This window comes from Rhinopithecus roxellana, chromosome 18, assembly GCF_007565055.1.
Source record: "Rhinopithecus roxellana isolate Shanxi Qingling chromosome 18, ASM756505v1, whole genome shotgun sequence".
Taxonomy (NCBI): Eukaryota; Metazoa; Chordata; class Mammalia; order Primates; family Cercopithecidae; genus Rhinopithecus; species Rhinopithecus roxellana.
The window spans coordinates 98,637,365-98,656,411 of NC_044566.1; the positions used below are offsets into that span (position 1 = coordinate 98,637,365).

Below are 19,047 nucleotides of genomic sequence, written 5' to 3' on the forward strand. Positions count from 1 at the left end.
GTTATTCTAAACTCCGGGTGGGCTTTGGTTTTCTTACTTGAGAGTATTGGTCTCAATGATCTTTAACTTCTCATCCAGATCTAAAATTTATGAGATAATATGGTTCCCAGAGACCATGCATAGGACTAACTGTAGAATTCTAAGAGGATCTCCGGTACTGATTGACAAATGCTAACCCTTGCAGAAGTAGACTCCCCTATACCCAGTTTGGCACTTCAATGAGATTCAGCAGAATTAGCAGAATTCTTCATGTCACCAGAAAGCAGCTAAGTCTTGTGATGATGACCCCCTTACTTCTCTTCAGTTTCTCTTCCACAACAACATTACCTATACCAACTCTCCTTCTAAACCCAAAAGTTTGAGGATGTGTTCAGCATGTCTTGGTTGTAAAAAGAGAATGAGGATTTGAGTTTTGATGCCAGTTTCACCATTTGTTATCTGTTATGGTTTGAATTGTGTCCCTCTCAAATTTATATGCTGAAGTCCAAACCCTGAGTAACCCAGAATGTGACCTTATTTAAGAGTAGGGTCATTGCAGGTATAATTAGTTAAGATGAGGTCATTACTGGAGTAGGATGGGCCCCTAATCTAATCTATTGGTGTCCTCACAAAAGGGGAAATTCAGACCCAGAGCCTTGAACACAAGAAGAACATCATGTGAAGATTGGAGTTCTATATTACAAGCCAAGGAACTACCAGAAGCTGGGAAAGAGGCCTGGGAAAGATCTGCCCCATCACCTTCAAAGGGAGCATGGCTCTGCTGACACCTCGATCTTGGAGGTGTCAGGACTGTGAGATGATAAATTTTTATTGTTTGAGCCACTCAGTTTGTGGAAGCTTTACTCTTGACCTCTTTACCCTCTATGGTTCCCAGTCCCTAAAAGCACCCTGACTTTTCTTGTTCACTGACATCTTTGTATTCCCTCGGGTCTTCGGCAAGGACTGAATGTTTCCACAAGAAGGTTGCTCACCCCTCCATTATTACATACTCTTCTGCTGAGCTCCAACCTGGCCTTTTAATCATTGGTGCTCAAGGTAAAATCCATTTCATGGCATAAATACTTAACTTTCCTAAATTCAATAGATCTTATGACTACAAAAATATTACATATTATAAACTTCTAACTGAAGGTAAACCAAAACCTCTAAGAAATTATCTTGTTTTCTACTACTTTTCAGTGTGTCTTCCTTCTTATACTAGAATCCTTCTTAGAAATGAAAAATTCATTACAACAAAATTTACATTTACTACGCAGCTGTCTGCTATGATTTGTAAGTACATATGTCTTTTCTATTGCTTATGAAATGAAAGTTTGGAGGTTTTTTTTTCTTTTTTAGGTCTGTGTGTGTGTGTGTATATGCACATGTGGTCCGTGAAAAGTAACTGAATGAGTGCAGATGAGATTCAATGAGAGGAGCCATTTTCAAAGCGGATGTAAAACAGACACAGACACCATGTTTTTTTTTTTTTTTTTTTTTTTAAGACCGAGTGTCACTCTGTCGCCCAGACTGGAGTGCAGTGGCACAATCTTGGCTCACTGCAACCTCCACCTGCCGGGTTTAAGCAATGCTCCTGCCTCAGCCTCCTGAGTGACTGGGACTACAGGCGTGCACCACCATGCCCACCTAATTTTTGTATTTTTAGTAGAGACAGGGTTACACCATGTTGGTCAGGCTGGTCTGAAACTCCTGACCTCAGCTGATCCACTCACCTCGGCCTTCCAAAGTGCTGGGATTACAGGCATGAGCCACTGCACCTGGCCTTGGTTAGTTGGTTTCTGACAGCAATGATGAAGTAATGAACTTGGTGTAAAAGTACCAGATTCAGGTCAAGACATTTTTGAAAAATATATTTTTCCTTATTTTTAATAATAGCATTTATTTTTGGCAGCTCTTGAAATTAATAAGAGGGCTCCTATCTGGTTTATTCATTCTCTGTGGCTTCTTTAAACCTTGTCTCCACATGTATTTGTCATAATTAGTGATGGAGATTCCTAAGTTCCAAGGCTAACAGAATAGCATAGCTGTAAACATAGCATATCATCATTTGACTAATTAAGTGGAATCTAAGAAGAAAACAGTTAACTTCATTTCTGGGTAGTAATATTGCATTACGGACAAGAATATCTTCTATGTGTTAGAGTTATAAATACTTAAGTTTCCAGAAAAAAATATTAAAAGTACTTATACTTAGATGTTTAGATATGTATATGAGTGTGTGTGTGTGTGTGTGTGTGTGTGTGTGTGTATTAATCATTCCTAGAATCAACATTTTCTCACTGGAGAGGATTTTTCAGTACTCTGGCAGGATCCTTTAGCCTTTCCTGGCTGTCCATTGAAATAGAGGTCATACGGGCTATTGATTAAGAGGGTGGTAATTTTTCAAACACATAAACAAATAATATAATGAGTCAGACCAATGGTTTGCCTGTGTATAAATTTGTGGCATTGTTTAATGGAAATAATAAAAATGTGCTGAGTACCTACTGTGTGCCAGATTCTGCTAGGCAATTTATATCCAATGCCATATTTAATCCTTAAAATTATACCTTATTAAGTAGATATCTTCATCTTAGGTTTACAGATGAGGAATCTGAGGCTGAGAGAGAATAACCACTTGTCCAGGGTCATAGAACTGGTAAGTTTCTTGCCTCTCCGTATAAACTTCTACTGTTTGTCCTTATTCACAAAGTAACTTGCTGGGATTTTGGGTTATACTCTTTTTAGTACTTCCAGGAAATTCCTCCTTTATGTAATGTCATCCTCACAAGTACTCATCATCCTAAATTGTTTTAGCTTGAATTTTTTATTAACAAATTTTTTAAACTAAGTACTATATGTGCATGGTTCAAAATTCAAAATGTAGAAAAGTATAGAATGAAAATAATTGTTCTTTCCTCTCCTGTTCCTTACCCCATTAGGCCCATTCCCAGGGACAGCACTCAACCAGTTTCTTGTGTTTATTCTATACATTGCCACACAGAGATGGGCAGATAGACACAGACAAGTCACAGATGCAGATATACTCCCTGCCCCTACTCCCTCACATGTACATGTTAGCATAAACATAGTTTATAGCTATATACCTTATGTTTTTCTCTTGACTATATATATATGTGTGTGTGTTTGCATATATATATGTGTATGTGTGTGTGTGTGTGTGTGTGTGTGTGTGTATATATTAGACAAGAAGATCTGGCTGTATCACCCAGGCTGGAATCCAGTGGTGCAATCTTAGCTCATTGCAACCTCTGCCTCTTGGGCTCAAGCTATTCTCCCATCTCAGCTTTCCTGAGTAGCTGAGACTATAGGCGTGCACCACCACGCCTGGCTAATTTTTGTATTTTTTGTAGAAATAGGTTACCCCATATTGCCCAGGCTGGTCTCAAACGCCTGAACTCAAGTGATCCTCCTGCTTCAGCCTCCCAAAGTGCTGAGATTACAGGTGTGAGCCACCATGCCTGGCAGCCAATATATTTTGGAAATCCTTCTAGACCCTGCAAATCTAAATTGTACATCTATAAACCCTGGTAGATCTGTTAGTACTAAAGTTGTCTAAAAATACGTATATTTTTTCAGCCCATACAACCTCTCACAAATGTGTAGGTGGTATTTTCTGGATTTGATCAGAATTGAGCAGGAAGAGAGTAATTCCCTCCCAGAGAACTGTATTTTGAAGAAGGAGTAGCTCTTGCTTACCTAAATCAGTCATTAAATTATAAGGGTACACATAAAAATCCAAATTGAATACTCATGTACCAGAATGAAGCATAAAAAACAAAATGATAAAATAAGAATTAGAGGGCACAGTGTGCATAACAAAGAACTAAGATGAATATAGAGATAAATGATGCAAAATCTGAAACTAAAAAGTGTTTGTTGTATAAACACAGACTTAAGGATGAACTACAAAAGTGCATTCAAGATGAAAAAAATCCACTCAACTGAAATAACAGACCACACATCCTATTTCTAACCCTTAGTTCCTCTGAAGAACAATTCATACCACCAAGAAGAAAAAAGGCTCTTAGATGTAGAAAGCAAAACCCTTATCAGGACAGATGTCCAGCATTTAGGAAACAACTTGGTCACAGGGAAAAAAAATAATCTCTTTTCCCTATGATGAGGCAGCAAAGAATAGATCAAAAAGCATCAGACAGGGAAGATGAGCAGGGAACTAAAAAACGGGGAGGATTTTCACATTCAGAGGCACAGCAGAAAAGAGCAGGCGACTCGTTGGCAAGCAGAAAGATGCATATGTTTTATCTGTATTAATGTTAGCCATGGCTCTAACAAATCTACCGTTTTCTTCAATTGCTTCCCAGGCTTTGAGCCATTTCTTCCTCCTTTGAACACACAGACTGGCATAGGAAGCCATAGGCTGGCATCCTAGTTCCAAAGTCATGCATGTCTACCCTGTATCATTCACTCACAAATTCTCTAAGGTATCTAATTCAGTATGTCATGAACATACATTGAGTCCTTCTTATGTGCAAGTTGGTGCTAGGTACTGGCATGCAAAATGAAAGTATGCAGAACATCCCTTTTCACTTAGTCTTGCCTCAGCTGTAAAAAGAGGTAGTAAAATGAATTGCTTTCTAATAAGGCACTTTTCTACTCTCAGACTATTAAGCTCTATGATACACAGCTGCCTCTCTTTACTGGGTTTCAGAACATTCCTTATAATAGTCCTTGATTCGATGGCTTCCATTGATAACCAATGGTCTCAATACACCCATGAGATATCCCCTCTTGAATTCTGCTATTCGGTTTCTAACAAAGACTTTCTCTTTTGCAAATAAAGCAATGTTTAGTTACAGTCATACTTATGATCTGAGATCTTCTTAGCTTATGTCCTTAGATCTGTATTCACTTATACCAACTTTTTAGGGATTCTTCTCCAACTCTTCTCTAAGCCCTGTTTTGTCAACAACAACTTGGCTGGGTGTTTATTACCTTTGCACTTATACAGAAATGTGTGTGTGTGTGTGTGTGTGTGTGTGTGTCTGTCTGTCTCATTTCTCAACGGATTCGAGACAAGCTGGAGAAATACATAAATTTGCAAAAGGATAAAATAAGAATCCCAGAACCCAGGAACATAAGGGAAGGAAAATATTAAAGTAGCTACTGCATGAATCAGTTGCTTGATGTGGGGGCTGCAAATTTGGCTCTAAGCTTCATAACTGGCCAAGGTAAAGAAAGAAATACCATCCTAAGATTCACATGGTCCAACAGTCCTGGATAAACTGGTTTCTATGAGGAAGTACAGCCTTCCTGGATCCTGAAGCCTGCAAGAAATCTCTCCCTGGATCCCCATAAAATGACACTAGGAAATGTGTTTGATGATATTAAAAATACCTTATAAGTTTCACAAGATGTTTTTCCAAATCATGCCCTAATGCAGGCTGATGGCTTAATACTAAAAGGTAATTTAGTTATTGCAAGGCTAGGAAGAGCCCAACCCTTATTCTCAACTTTAATCAATCTCCCCCATCAGAATGAGGACTTCTTAATTCTATTCTGATGTGCTTAGGGCTTCCATCTAGGGTAGCAATGTTAAATCAATTCACTTAAATTAGAAATACTAACATTTTAAGCAGCAGTTTCTTGGAATTTAAATGAGATAACAAAGGGTAAGGAAAGCAAGCTTAGCGTAGTATCTGGCATGGAGTGGGAGATAAGAGATTGTAAGTTTCCATCAGTCCCTTAGTATGAAGCACTGTGTTGACTTCCCCAGAGAAGATGATGAGTTTGACAACTCGACATGGTGAAAAGACCACAACTTTGGAGTCAGGAAAACACAGCTCTGTCACAGGGCTTGTTACCCGAGGTCTGGCAGGCTCTGTTTCCTCTTCCGTAAAATGAGGATAATAAACAGTGAATAAATAACTAGAAGCATTACATACTCACCCTTAGCTTAGTGCCAGGAGCATAGTAGGGACTTAATACATTAGGCTGCTTTCTTACTTTTAAAATCATGCAATCAAGCAACACATAGGAACTAAAAAAGACCACAAACCCAATGACATTGAGCACTTAACAACATATAGATCACCTGTAGCCCTATCCTTCCAAATCCAAAGTAAATCTCTTTATCTTTTTGAAAATCATTGTCACTCCTTAGCAATTCTCCTGGCTAAATAATCAATACTTTTAGCCCTTTCTCACCTATCAAGCATTAGTATTATTACTTCCTGTCCCATTTTGTTTTCTCTGCTCTCCTTCAAGGTATGGGACCTCGAAGTGGGTGTTTCCATGAAATAGTGACCTGCCTTTTTTAGGAATGATTGTGAATTTGGGGAGGATAGTATAGATGATGGTTCATTTACTCAACAAATATTTTGATAAGTGCTTCCTATGTGCCAGACACTGTATTTGTGCAAGGCTGATGGAGTTGCAGCTTCATTTAAGCCTTTTCCTTTAAGTATTTAAGGCTTTTCTTCCAAGCCCAGGTGAATACAGGAAAGCTCAGGGGCTCTGCCATTCTAGGAGAAAGGCAGTGAGCTATATAGGTGCCTCCATTGTGAACAAACAGACTGGTGGTTAATGGCCATGGCATCCTTTGGAAACACCGACGATGCCCAGAGTCTCTAAGTTCTCTCACAGAGCCCTCCAAGGTTCTACCTGTGCTAAAGTCTCAAGGGCAGTGTTGTGAATCCATCTGAGAAGCTAACAAAATCTATCAATCTTCTTGACAGAAAAAGACCCATGCTAAATTTTCCACACAATTTCAGGATGTTCAAAGATCCCCCTGAAGTTCCTCTTCTGTCCCCCTGCCCCACCCCGCCCCCGCCACCCAGCAGAATGCCAGAGTGAGACCCTTTTGTTTGGTGACATGTCTCAAGTCCTGCCATGGACCTTGACATTGGTCATTTTCATCAATGAACTGGGATATGAAGACAATAAAGACGGGCCAACCAAATGTGTAGTTAGGACAAAGGCAGGAATGAAAGAAATCCTGTTGCTTATACCCATTTAATATGACAACTTTGAACAGAGGTGAAATAAACCCTTTCATTTACAACCTGTTAGGAGCTGAGCTGGGTCCTCCCAAAAATTCCTACGTTCAAGTCTCAACTTGCAGCACCCAAGAATATAACTGTATTTGGCAATAGGGCCTTTACAGAGGAGATTAAGTTAAAAATGAAGTTGTCAGGATGGGCCTCAATCTAATCTGACCAGTGTTCATATTAGAAAAAGGAAATTTAGACACACAAGAAGGCACCAGAAGTGCATGTGCAGAGAGGAAAGACCGTGGCACGGGGCAGCAATAGGGAAGCTCTCTGCAAGTCGAGGCCTTGACAGAGGCCTTGACAGAAGAATCCAACCCTGCCTACGCCTTGATCGTGAACTTTCAGTCTCCGGAACTGTGGGCAAGTAAGATTCTGTTGTTTAAGCCATCTACTCTGTGGCATTTTGTTATGGAAGCTAAAGCAAACTAATGCAGACCTCAAAAGGCAATTCCATACGAATAGAAGAGGAGATGGGGATAGGAGAGGCATCTGACTTTAAGGCAGCCACGTGAAAGCTATATGAAAATGACATAGGGCTTTAAGTTGATTTCAAATGCAGTAAAAATAAAATACTTCTTGACTCTCCCTAAAGGGGCCATCCTCACAGAACCCCTGTCTTTGAGGGCAGCTGTCTTGTCTATGGACTTGCTTTTTGCCAATGGGGTGGGAGCAGACGTGAGTGAGGTGGACCTCTTCCAAGTAGTGGTCCATCACTGACCTCTACTTTGATGCAAAATTAGCAGAATGAAAGGAATGAAAAGATGCTGCTTCACTTTGAGTCCTGGAGTGAATACAGTGTACAGCACAGTCACAGCTGACAGACACATGGTGGATGTGCAGGCTGCATAAGAAGTAAACATTTCTTTCATAAGCCAAATGACATTTTGAGGTCTTAACTGCAGCATGAGTTACCCTGAGTGGATGTAGACAAAATTGATGAGGTGATGTGACTGTCTAGCAAAGCTTACAAGGTAATTCTTTTTCAGTTATCTTTGCTTAGATTGTAGCAGGAACGTTGAATTAAGTTATGGGAAACCTGCATTCAGAGGTCAAATCATGACCTGTGTTGTCCATAAAAAAGACCAGGCTGATGGGGACATTTAAAACTAAGTCATATGGGCCGGGCACTGTGGCTCACACCTGTAAACTCCCAACATTTTGGGAGGCTGAGGTGGGAGGATCACCTGAGGTCAGGGGTTTGAGACCAGCCTGGCCAACATGGTGAAACCTCATCTCTACTGAAAATACAAAAATTAGGCAGGTGTGGTGGTGGGTGCCTGTAGTCCAGGTACTCGAGAGGCAGAGGCGGGAGAATCGCTTGAACTGGGAGGCGGAGTTTACAGTGAGCCGAGATCGTGCCACTGCGCTCCAGCCTGGGTGACACAGCGAGACTCTGTCTCAAAAACAAAAAACAAACTAAGTCATATGAAAGAAAATGGAAAGGAATGGAGAATATTTAGTCTGAAAAAAAAAAAGGGAGAAACACCTGTGGAAAATGTACTGTACCTATTCTAGGGAGCCCAACTGGGTTACCATAGGCTTTTGATGAAAGCAATGGGGAAAGAAATTTTATTTAACATTTATAATTATATATTTACATTTAAATTTAGTTGAAATGATACTTAATGTCAAAAACTTATTTTTTTTTTAAATTTATTTGAGACAGGGTCTTGCTCTTTTGTGCAGGCTGGAGTGCAGTGGTGCAATCATGGCTCACTGTAGCCTCAACCTCCTGGACTCAAGAAATCCTCCCGCCTCAGCCTCCCTACTAGATGGGACTACAGGTGCCACCATGCCACCATGCCCAGCTAATTTTTGTGTTTTTAGTAGACATGGGGTTTCACCATGTTGCGCAGGCTGATCTCAACCTCCTGGGCTCATGTGATCTGCCTGCCTTGGCCTCCCAAAATGTTGGAACTACAAGGCACGAGCCACTGTACCAGGCCAAAAACTTATTTAAAAGGAAGAATTTCCTCGCCCTTAGAACTGTTGCTGAAATGTTGTGAGAACCTCCTCACTAGTGATGTTTTGTTGGAAATACTGAGGAGGGAGTTCATGGGTCATAGTGATGTCAGGTTGGTGGTTTTCAAACATTTGCAGCAGTTTCACAAAACCTAGCATGAAACCCCCAGCGTAATAGTGGTCATTATTAGTCTAAATGTGTTTTATATATTCAAAATAAAAGCATTTAATTTGTATAAAACCAGTCACTATAATAATGAGGCCCTTTTGATGAACATAAAATGTTGAATTGGGAATATTTATTCATCAACTATTTATCAAGTAGCCTCTATTTGCCAAATACTGTTGCACATGTTGGAAACACACAGCAGAGTTAATGAACTTATAGCCCAGTAGATGAGACAAACTTTCAGCCACCTAACCAATAAGTCAGATAACTTTAGATGGTGACAAGTGCAATTTGACATTGGCATAACATTCAGGCATATGTCAAATTGCTGTGAAAATTTCCCAGTGTTGACTTTCAATTTCTGTTCTCATTGTTCTTATGTTGATGTAAACCAGGAACACACTATTCACGGATCTGTTGGCCACACTTTGAGTAGCACATGCAAAGTACCTTAGATTTTACTTGAAGTGCATTGGAAAGCACACATGCAGAAGTGGGAAAGAGGACTCAAAGATGACTTGTAGGGTTGTGGTGATGCTCTTTGTGGAGATAGAGAAGACCAATGGAGAACACATTTGGGAGGAGAGAGCAAAAGTTCTCAACGTGGGTGAGAAATATGTAAACCTTCAAGTAGAGAGGTCCAGTAGGAAGTTAAATAATATGAGTCTGGTGCTCACAACTGAGGTCAAAGTCAGAGTTGTAATTTTGGAAAGTCACGATAGCCTGCATTTAAGGCCTCAGACTAGCTGAGTTATCGAGCAAGCGTGGAAATGAAAGAAAAGAGATCCTAGGACTTAGACCTGGGGCATTCTGACATGAGAATTATTGACTCCATCAGTTTTAACATCCAAGAAATTTTATCTTAACATTTATGGAGACCCAAGGCTTCACAAAAACATAGAAGAAAATTCCCAAGTGTCGCAGTGCTGGCATGAAGTGTCAGTGCATAAATACACATGGAAGGAATGAATGAGCTCCAAAATAAAGGTTTCAAAAACCCTTGCGATTTTGCGATTTTAGGACCCCAAGTTTCTTTCCACCCATGATGTGTTAGGTTGAATGTTGACTTCCCCAAAAGATATATCCATGTCCCAGAACCTGTGAATGTGACTTTATTTGGAAAAAAGAGTCTTCTTTGCAGATGTAATTGAGTGAAGAATCTTGAGATGAGATCATCCTGGATTATCTGAGTGGGCTCTATATCCAGTAAAAGTCCTTATGAGAAACAGACATGGAGGAAAAACATGGACAGATGGGGAGAAGACCATGGGGCTGTGGCAGACATTGGAGCTGCAGTTTCAAGCCAAGGATTGACAGCAGCTGCCAGAAGCTTGAAGAGGCAAGGAGGATTCTAGCCTAGAGTCTCCAGGGAGAGTGCAGCCGCCTGGCTGACACATGCCAGTCCGGCCAACACCTTCATTTCAGACTTCTGGCCTTCAGAACAGTGAGAAAATAGATTTCTGTTGTTTTCAGTCATCCAGTTTGTGGTCATTTGTTACAGAAACCTCAGGAAACTATTACACATGGTCTCTTTTAGCTGATGCTATTGCAGTATTTCCTTTGGCGCTCTGCTGTATTCTGATTCAGTGATTCTCAACTCTGGCTGCGCATTAGAATTGCCTAGATACTTTCTAACAAAGGCTGGTTGGTATCTGGAACATCCTCAGAGATTCTGATTCAGTAGGGCTGTGGTACAGGCTGATATTGGTGTAGAGCCAGACATAAGAACTGCCATTTAATTAGTCATAGCAACTTAACATCAAGGGGTGGCACAGAGGGACAGGGGGTGGGAATACCTTTATGATTGTTTTCACCTTAGGAATTTGCTTTGAAATGTAAGAATATGTGTCTTTACATTCAAGTATATTCTTAGAAACTAGCTGAAGCCGTTTCGCATCCTTGTGGCACCAAGTCCTCTTTCCACCATGAAACAGGTGCAAAGACAGTCCTGTTTCCACTGTGAAAAAATAAAAGGATACTCTGACAGGTGGCCACTGTTGCTGACCTGACCATTCCCCAGAAGCACCAGGAGGCATTGCTTTCTAGACTGAAGTTCGGTCATGCTTCACTTTAGTCTAATCAAAAAGATTTGCTTGCAAGTCTTCATTCCAGATGGTTCCAGTGCCTTCCATACAATCAGATAATGACAATTGTGAGTTTCTGGTGGCATGCTACTTCACGTAATTTAAAAAAAAAATATTGCTGCATAGATGTGCTGAATAGGAGAAGAGTAAGTTATTATTTGGAGGGAAGAGGATTCCCAATTGTGAAACAAAGCAATTCCTCGTACCCTGGTTCTAAATAAATGTTTCTTTGTTTTTGAAGTTGCATGACCCCCTATTATGGTCTTTTTTGCACACATGTCAGAAAGCAGCCATGAGTGCATTGTAGTTAGCAAAGTGAGCTTGTCTGTAAAGGGTCTTTGACGAAGAGCTCACTGCATCTATTGACTCCCCAGGATGTCTGAGGTCACAAGTTTGGCTGGAGCACATAAGCCCAGATAAAGAAGATGCTTTTGCCCTCCTGAAACAAAGCCAGAAATGATCTCCTTTATTGTGCACTTTGGGTCATGTGCTAATGATGAGGGTTTCTCTAATACTAATCCCCCTAATGAAGCCTTCTCCCAGCCCTTACACAAGCCCACAAGGCCCCGTGGCTTGGCAAGCCAGAGAGAATAAAAGCAGCCCAGTGTTTGGCTTTTGAACTGAGTTCAGGGCAATTAAAGTCAAGAGCTAAGGAGGGAGGGAGAGGGTTTGGAAATACCAGCATAATAAGTAGTGTGACTGGGTCCTCTGTAAATTAACTCAATTAGACAGGAGCCTGATTTAACGGAGGAAGATGGCGAGAAGCGCTACCCTCATTAAATTTGGTTGTTAGAGGCGCTTCTAAGGAAATTAAATCTGTTAGTTGTTTGAATCACGTAAAATCGTGTGTGCATGTTCATGTACACACGTGCACACATGTAACCTCTGTGATTCTTGTGGTTATTTTTTTAAGGAGAGGAATAGAATGCAAAGAAAAAGAAAATATACTGAAAAGAAAAAAGACTGAAAGAGTGGAAGATAAGGAGAAAAGTGGGATAGAGACAAAGAAAGTAAGAGAGAGAGAGAGAGCTCTCCCAATTATAAAGCCATGAGCCCCCTTTGGTGGGGGCTTCTGCTCAGTTGCTTGGACTGCAAAATCCTGCCAGGAGCCCAGGCTCAGTTCCCCCGAGTCTGCATGACGGTGGACAGCCTGGTGAATAAGGAGTGCTGCCCACGCCTGGGTGCAGAGTTGGCCGATGTCTGTGGCTCTCAGCAAGGCCGGGGACAGTGCACAGAGGTGCGAGCCGACACAAGGCCCTGGAGTGGTCCCTACATCCTACGAAACCAGGATGACCGTGAGCAGTGGCCAAGAAAATTCTTCCACCGGACCTGCAAGTGCACAGGTGAGGCCCATGCTCCGAGCTTGGTGGGGAGGGCCAGAGCTGGGAAAAGAGCTCCTCCTAAGGAAAAGATGAGACTCTTGACAGAGACTCTTAGATTAGACTTTGAAAGGCAAACCAATGATGGTTTTGGTTGGAAGCATATTCAATAAGCCTGATGTGCTGGTTTATTCTTCACACCCTCTAGTACATCTAATTATGAAGACTAAATAAATATGGCGTGGGCCAAGCCTGCTTATATGAATGCATGCCAACATACTATTGGCTTGTTTGTTGGAAGGGGAATTTAAGAGCTTAAAAGACTGAGCTTTGAAACTCGGAGCAAGTCCTTTCAAGATGGATTCGGTGCCCTCTCCTGAAATGGGTTTGCACTTGTTGAAAAGGGATGGGTGAGGCAAGCATGTAGAAGACAGGAGTCAAAGGCAGGTGTTCTGGTCTCAACATTTCTCATGATTTGAACAGTTTTTTTTTTTTTTTTTTTTTTTTTTGGAGACGGAGTCTCGGTTTGTCACCCAGGCTGGAGTGCAATGGTGCTGTCTCGGCTCACTGCAACCTCCACCTCCCAGGTTCAAGTAATTCTCCTGCTTCAGCCTCCCAAATAGCTGGGATTACAGGCACCCACCATCATGCCTGGCTAATTTTTGTATTTTGAGATGGGGTTTCACCATGTTGGCCGGGCTGGTCCCGAACTCCTGACCTCAGCAGAGTGCATGTTTCTCATTAAAACTTATGACTGGGTTGGAACTTTGACAAAATTTTCGAGGGATGGCAAGACGGAGCTTTCTCAAGGAGCTATGGCAGGGAGGGTCGTTATTAGATAACAATGGCTTTTTGTCACTTTTCTCTGGACTTGAACTGGACATCACAAAATTTGCTCAGTGTCCTTCCTTTAGACTCTGGTCTCTCTCATTACCTGTTGCTTTGACATCTCTGTGCATTTCTCATTCCTCTAGCTCTTTGGGGCTTTTTCAAATCCTCCTCAGTCTTTCCCATCTCCAGTTTCCAGCAGCCATGCCCTTCGGGGTTAAACACTCAAAGCCTGGCAGGGGGCCACTGAAATACAAAAAACACAAGTAGCAACCTCAGCAAAGCCCTTGGACACTGTTTTAGGCTGGGTGGTTGCAGAAGACTTTTTCCTTTTAAAAACACTTTTTACTTCTGTTCTCGCAGGATGCTGGAACATAGGCGGATGTAGGTCATTGAGCTTCATAAGGGGTTGAATAGGTATTACTAACGGAAACGGAACATCCAAAGGCCTGTGATGTTGGTGTAGGAATGACATTCGATTGTTTTTTCATTTTAACTTTCAAGTTTATTTTAGATCCAGGGGGTACATGTGCAGGTTTCTGACATAGGTATATTGCATGGTGCTGGGGTTTGAGGTATGATTGATCCCGTCACCCAGGTAGTGTGTGGAGCACCCAGTAGGTAGTTTCTCAACCTTTGCCCCCGCCTCCCCTCTCTAGCAGTTTCCAGTGCCTGTTGTTGCCATCTTTATGTCCATGAGTGCCCAGACATTAGATTTCTTTTTTCACATTAAAAGTTCTAGCTTTAGGCTGGTTACAGTGGCTCACGCCTGTCATCCCAGCACTTTGGGAGGCCGAAGTAGGTGGGTCACTTTGAGGTCAGGAGTTTGAGACCAGCCTGGCCAACATGGTGAAACCTTGTCTCTACTAAAAATACAAAAATTAGCCAGGAGTGGTGGTGGGCACCTATAATCCCAGCTACTCTGGAGGCCGAGACAGGAGAATCACTTGAACCCAGGAGGCAGAGGTTGCAGTGAGCCGAAATCGTGCCACTGCACTCCAGCCTGGGCAACAAAGTGAGATCTGTCTAAAAAAAAAAAAAAAAAAAATCTGGCTTTATAATCATTTTGTAGTAATATTTTTAATTCTGTCATTCAGAAGAATACGTAAGTCCTAGTTTTGGATATTAATCATGGCAAAAATTTCAATAACCTATTGGATATATATTACTCAGTTTTTCTAAGTTATTTAAGCATTTGCTTCTATAGACCTCTCAAAATTATCATGGTTTTTAGACGAATGAGGAGCAGGTTGCTGGTGTGGTTAGCGTGACTGAAAACCACACTAACACAGTAACTTTTTTGTTCAAAACCCCAAAATACTTCTAGAACAATTATTTCTATGTCGATCAATGAAAAAGTGCTGGCCAGGCACAGCGGCTCACACCTGTAATCTCAGCACTTTGGGAGGCCAAGACGGGTGAATCATTGAAGGTCAGGAGTTCAAGACCAGCCTGGCCAACATGGTGAAACCCTGTCTCTACTAAAAATGCAAAAATTAGCCAGGCATGGCGGTGGACACCAGTAATCCCAGCTACTCAGGAGGCTGAGACAGGAGAATCACTTGAACCCGGGAGGTGGAGGTTGCAGTGAGCTGAAATCGCGCCATTGCACTCCACCCTGGGCAACAACAGAGCAAGACTGCGTCTTAAAAAAAAAAAAGAAAGTGCCAACACTTTCAAAAGCTGTAAATCTGCATTGCATAGAATTCTGAGGTAGAGGACTTTAGGAAGTCACATATAACCGTTAACTCTTTTTGTTACCAGCTTCTTTATATTTTTGCCCTGGCTAGCGAGTTTTTTGCTTGTTTGTTTGTTTTAGGTAGGGATAGAAAGAATAGAGGATAGTAGAATAGAAGGAATCATTGCTATTTCCCTTTGCTGAGGAAATGTTTATAAATATTGCTCTAGAAGTAACAGGAACGTAGGATCATGGAGACCTACTTTCAAAATGAAAAAAAAAAAAAAAAAAAAAAGGAGGATCCCCTGCTCTAAAAAGGCATTGGGCCAGAAATAGGGCCTGTCCTTTAAGTTCAGGCTGTAAGGAAATCCTATGTGCCTAAGCCAGTCCAAAGAAGCAGGGCTTCCTCCAGGGAGATGGTCTGCCTCTCCAGCCATTGTCAAGGCCAGGCCTGGCCCAGGCTGTGGCTCACCTCCCTTCACTATCTCCTCAGTCCAGATTCATCAGGAACAGAACTCTTTCCACACCTACATTTTTTTAAAGGTAACTTAAGATTTGCTGTATCTATAAATTCAATTACTAGGCTTTTAATGTTTCTCAGTTTTATTGAGGCATAATTGGTACACAGAACACTGCACATAATTAATGTGCACAATTTGGTATCTGGACATACCTATACAGTTGTGTGGCCATCTCCACAATCAAGATAATAAACATATCCATCATCTCCAAAGGTTCCTCGTGGTTCTTTGTTTTTGTTTATGTTTTGCTTTTGTGGTAAGAACAGTTAACATGAGATCTGCCCTCTTAACACATTTGTAAGTGCTGAATGCCTTATTGTTAACTATAGACACTATATTGTACAGCAAATCTCTGGAACTTGCTCATCTTGTATCATTATAACTTTACAACTCCCCATCACCCCTCCCCCATCCCCTGGTAATCACAATTCTGTCGTGTACTTCTGTATGTTTGGCTACTTTAGATGCCTCATATCAGAGGAATCATGCAGAGTTTGTCCTTCTGAGACTGACTTATTTCACTTAGCACAAATGTCTTCCAGGTCCATCCATGTTGTCGCAAATGGTAGAATTTTTTTCTTTTTAAAGGCTGAATAATATTCCACTGTATTGTGACACCAACTTTGGATGGCTCTACTTATCTTGCTAGATGGTCTTTTTCTTTGAATCTCAGGGTACGAGACTAAGTCCTTCATGACTGAGCTGGGAAGTTATTTTGTGTATGTCGTAAATACCATTCTGTGATGTGCCGTGTGTCCCAAAGCAGGACACATGTCCTTCAATTAATTCTCCCCCAAAGAGTAAGTTGCTAGCCTTCCTAGGGTAGCTTTTTTATGGGGCAATCTTTGGAATTGAAACTTGATCCTGAGCCTCCCAAAGAACTTCGTCTACAGTAGCCTGATGACTCTTTTGTGAATGGAGTCACTGGGTCACTCCTGGATGATCCAAAATTTCTCAAGGAAGAGATGTAGATTAGTACCTTGTAACAGACTATTGATGACCCCAAATATTGCGAATTCTTTGGAAAATAAACACCTCATAGTTTCCATAATCATGAAGCTGGTAAAGTAATTTCAGCCTAATAAGTAGAAACACATACAGGTTCTGGGATTTGTTTTTTAAAACTCTAAATTCTATGGTGAAATTCTCTGTAGAGAGTTTCTCCATAGTCTCTGTAGGGAGAAATTGAAACAAAAAAGCCACTGAGCTTAATTGTCAGGAAGAGCTGAATTGCAGGAGACTGTGAATTTGCTGTTCACCTTATAAGGCTTACCTGCCAGTTGGCTTTATGAGAATATGCCATTTGCGGCTATGTCTTTTGGCTTCTGAGAAACTTGTACACCAAATAGTTTTTGAACAGTTGACAGTGAACTTCTTGTTTGTACAAGTGACTAATTGCCTCCATTTTCCAATCTCTGAAATGGGGATAATGATGAAACCACACTTGTAAAATCCTTTTGAGTTCTGTAGATGAAAGGACCTATGTAAGTATAAAGTATTGTTATTAAAATAATAGAATCTCTAATTAAAAGGAATAGGCTATTTAGAGTTCCTTGTAAATTCACTAATTGGTGGGCTTCAAGCTTATTTAGTCTAATGGCTTTCTGAGGTTGAGCTGATGCAGTTCACGTAGGAATGTGTGGTGTTTAGATGATCACACTCTTTTTCCATTTTTATCCTAGTCCTTTGTAAGCATAAGACTTTGACTCTTTAAATTTAATTTTCACTCAAGAACATACTCAGTGATCGATAGATTGATATTATCTAGGAATCATTTTTTTTCTTTTCTCTCTGTTTCCCAGTAAGATAACACAGTTCTTTCTAAAATGCTTCTCTTCTTATATTTTTTTGCATTGGTAGATTAAGAAGAGAAAAACTAACTTATGTTAAATTGATGGAAGATACTACTAGGAAATCTAAATTAAAGAAATAAACATTTCGTCTGCTAGACTTTCATGTTGTTACATTTTTCAGTCACCTCCAGCATTTCAATAAATTCTTCAGGTCAGGTCTGTAAACTCAGAAATGAAAGGGACCCGACTGCAGAGCTTTGGAAGAATTTCTCTGAGACATCTTGGAAAAGGAATGTTTTAATCGAATACATTTCTGGGTCATAAATGAGCTCCAAAACAGACACAAGCTTTCTTTTTTTCCCCCCTCCCATTCTTTTCACAGGTGTTGAAAACTTTCTTATTAGAACTTATATATTGCCTTTTGGAGGCAACTCTGGTTATGTTAAAGTTTCTTGTTCACTATAGTTGTGAAGCATCTCTGATTTTCTGAATCAAGATTAATCATTTCATCATTTGTCATCCAATGGAGCTTGATTTATTTCTCTGTATTCACTTTTCCCACAGTTTGACTTGTGTTGAAATGCCATTGTGTACATGTCCTTCATTTCCGCTAGACTAAGGTATTCTGCCTCATTTATACAGATGCTTCCTGACTTATGATGGGGTTACATCCCAATAATCCATCATAAGTTGAAAATACCATTAAGTCAAAAATGCATTGAATACACCTAACCTATGAACATCGTAGCTTAGCATAACCTACTTTAAATACGCTCAGAACACTAACATTAGCCTACAGTTAGGAAAAAGCATCTCACACAAGGCCTATTTTATAATAAGGAGTTGAATATCTCATGTAATTTATCAAATACTGTACTGAAGGTGAAAACCAAAATGGTTCCATGGATATTTGAAGTAGAGTTTCTACTGAATGCATATTGATTTTGCACCATCCTAAAGTTGAAAAATTTAAATTGAACCATCATAAGTCAGAGGCCATCTGTGTTTGTATCCACTAGTGTCTGATCCCTTTTTTTCAATTATCCATTGATTCTTTCACCACCTACCCAACCGACATTTATTTAGCATCAATTAGGCCCTTCAGATACAGAGGGGGGGAAAAACTGACGTGATTCTTAAGATGTGCACAGTATAGTGATATGTAAGATAGATATGAAGACAAACAATTGCTGTACTATTTGATAAGTGGTTTCTAATAATACTAGTAATAATAACGCTTAACATAGAACTCACAGTAAGGCGCGGTGGCTCACGCCTATAATCTCAGCACTTTGGGAGGCCAAGGCAGGCAGATCACCCGAGGACAGGAGTTCAAGATCAGCCTGGCCAACATGGTGAAACCCCGTCTCTACTAAAAATACAAAAATTAGCCAGGCGTAGTGGCGTGCACCTGTAATCCCAGCTACTAGGGAGGCTGAGGCAGGAGAATCGCTTGAACCCAGGAGGTAGGGGTTGCAGTGAGCTGAGATCGCGTCACTGCCCTCCAGCCTGGGCAACAGAGTGAGGCTCTATCTTGACCAAAAAATACCAAAACACACACACACACACACAAAACCCCACTTTCTCTCTCTCTCTATATAATAAATATGTATATTTATAATATATAAATAAAAAAATATATATATATTTAACTCACTATATACCAGATGTAGTTCTAAG

General features: G+C 40.7%; 1 protein-coding gene across 2 annotated transcripts in view; it reads left to right on the top strand.

Moving 5' to 3' along the window:
* Positions 1–11,859: 11,859 nt before the first annotated feature.
* Positions 11,860–19,047, top strand: part of DCT (dopachrome tautomerase) — a 42,479-nt gene continuing 35,291 nt past the window's right edge. The window contains exon 1 of one of the 2 annotated variants that reach the window (XM_010358900.2): positions 11,860–12,571. In XM_010358900.2, coding sequence (XP_010357202.2) covers positions 12,277–12,571 — 295 coding nt within the window. In that variant the 5' untranslated portion in view covers positions 11,860–12,276. The remainder of the gene's footprint in view (positions 12,572–19,047) is intronic. The other variant, XM_010358899.2, reaches the window with a different exon arrangement.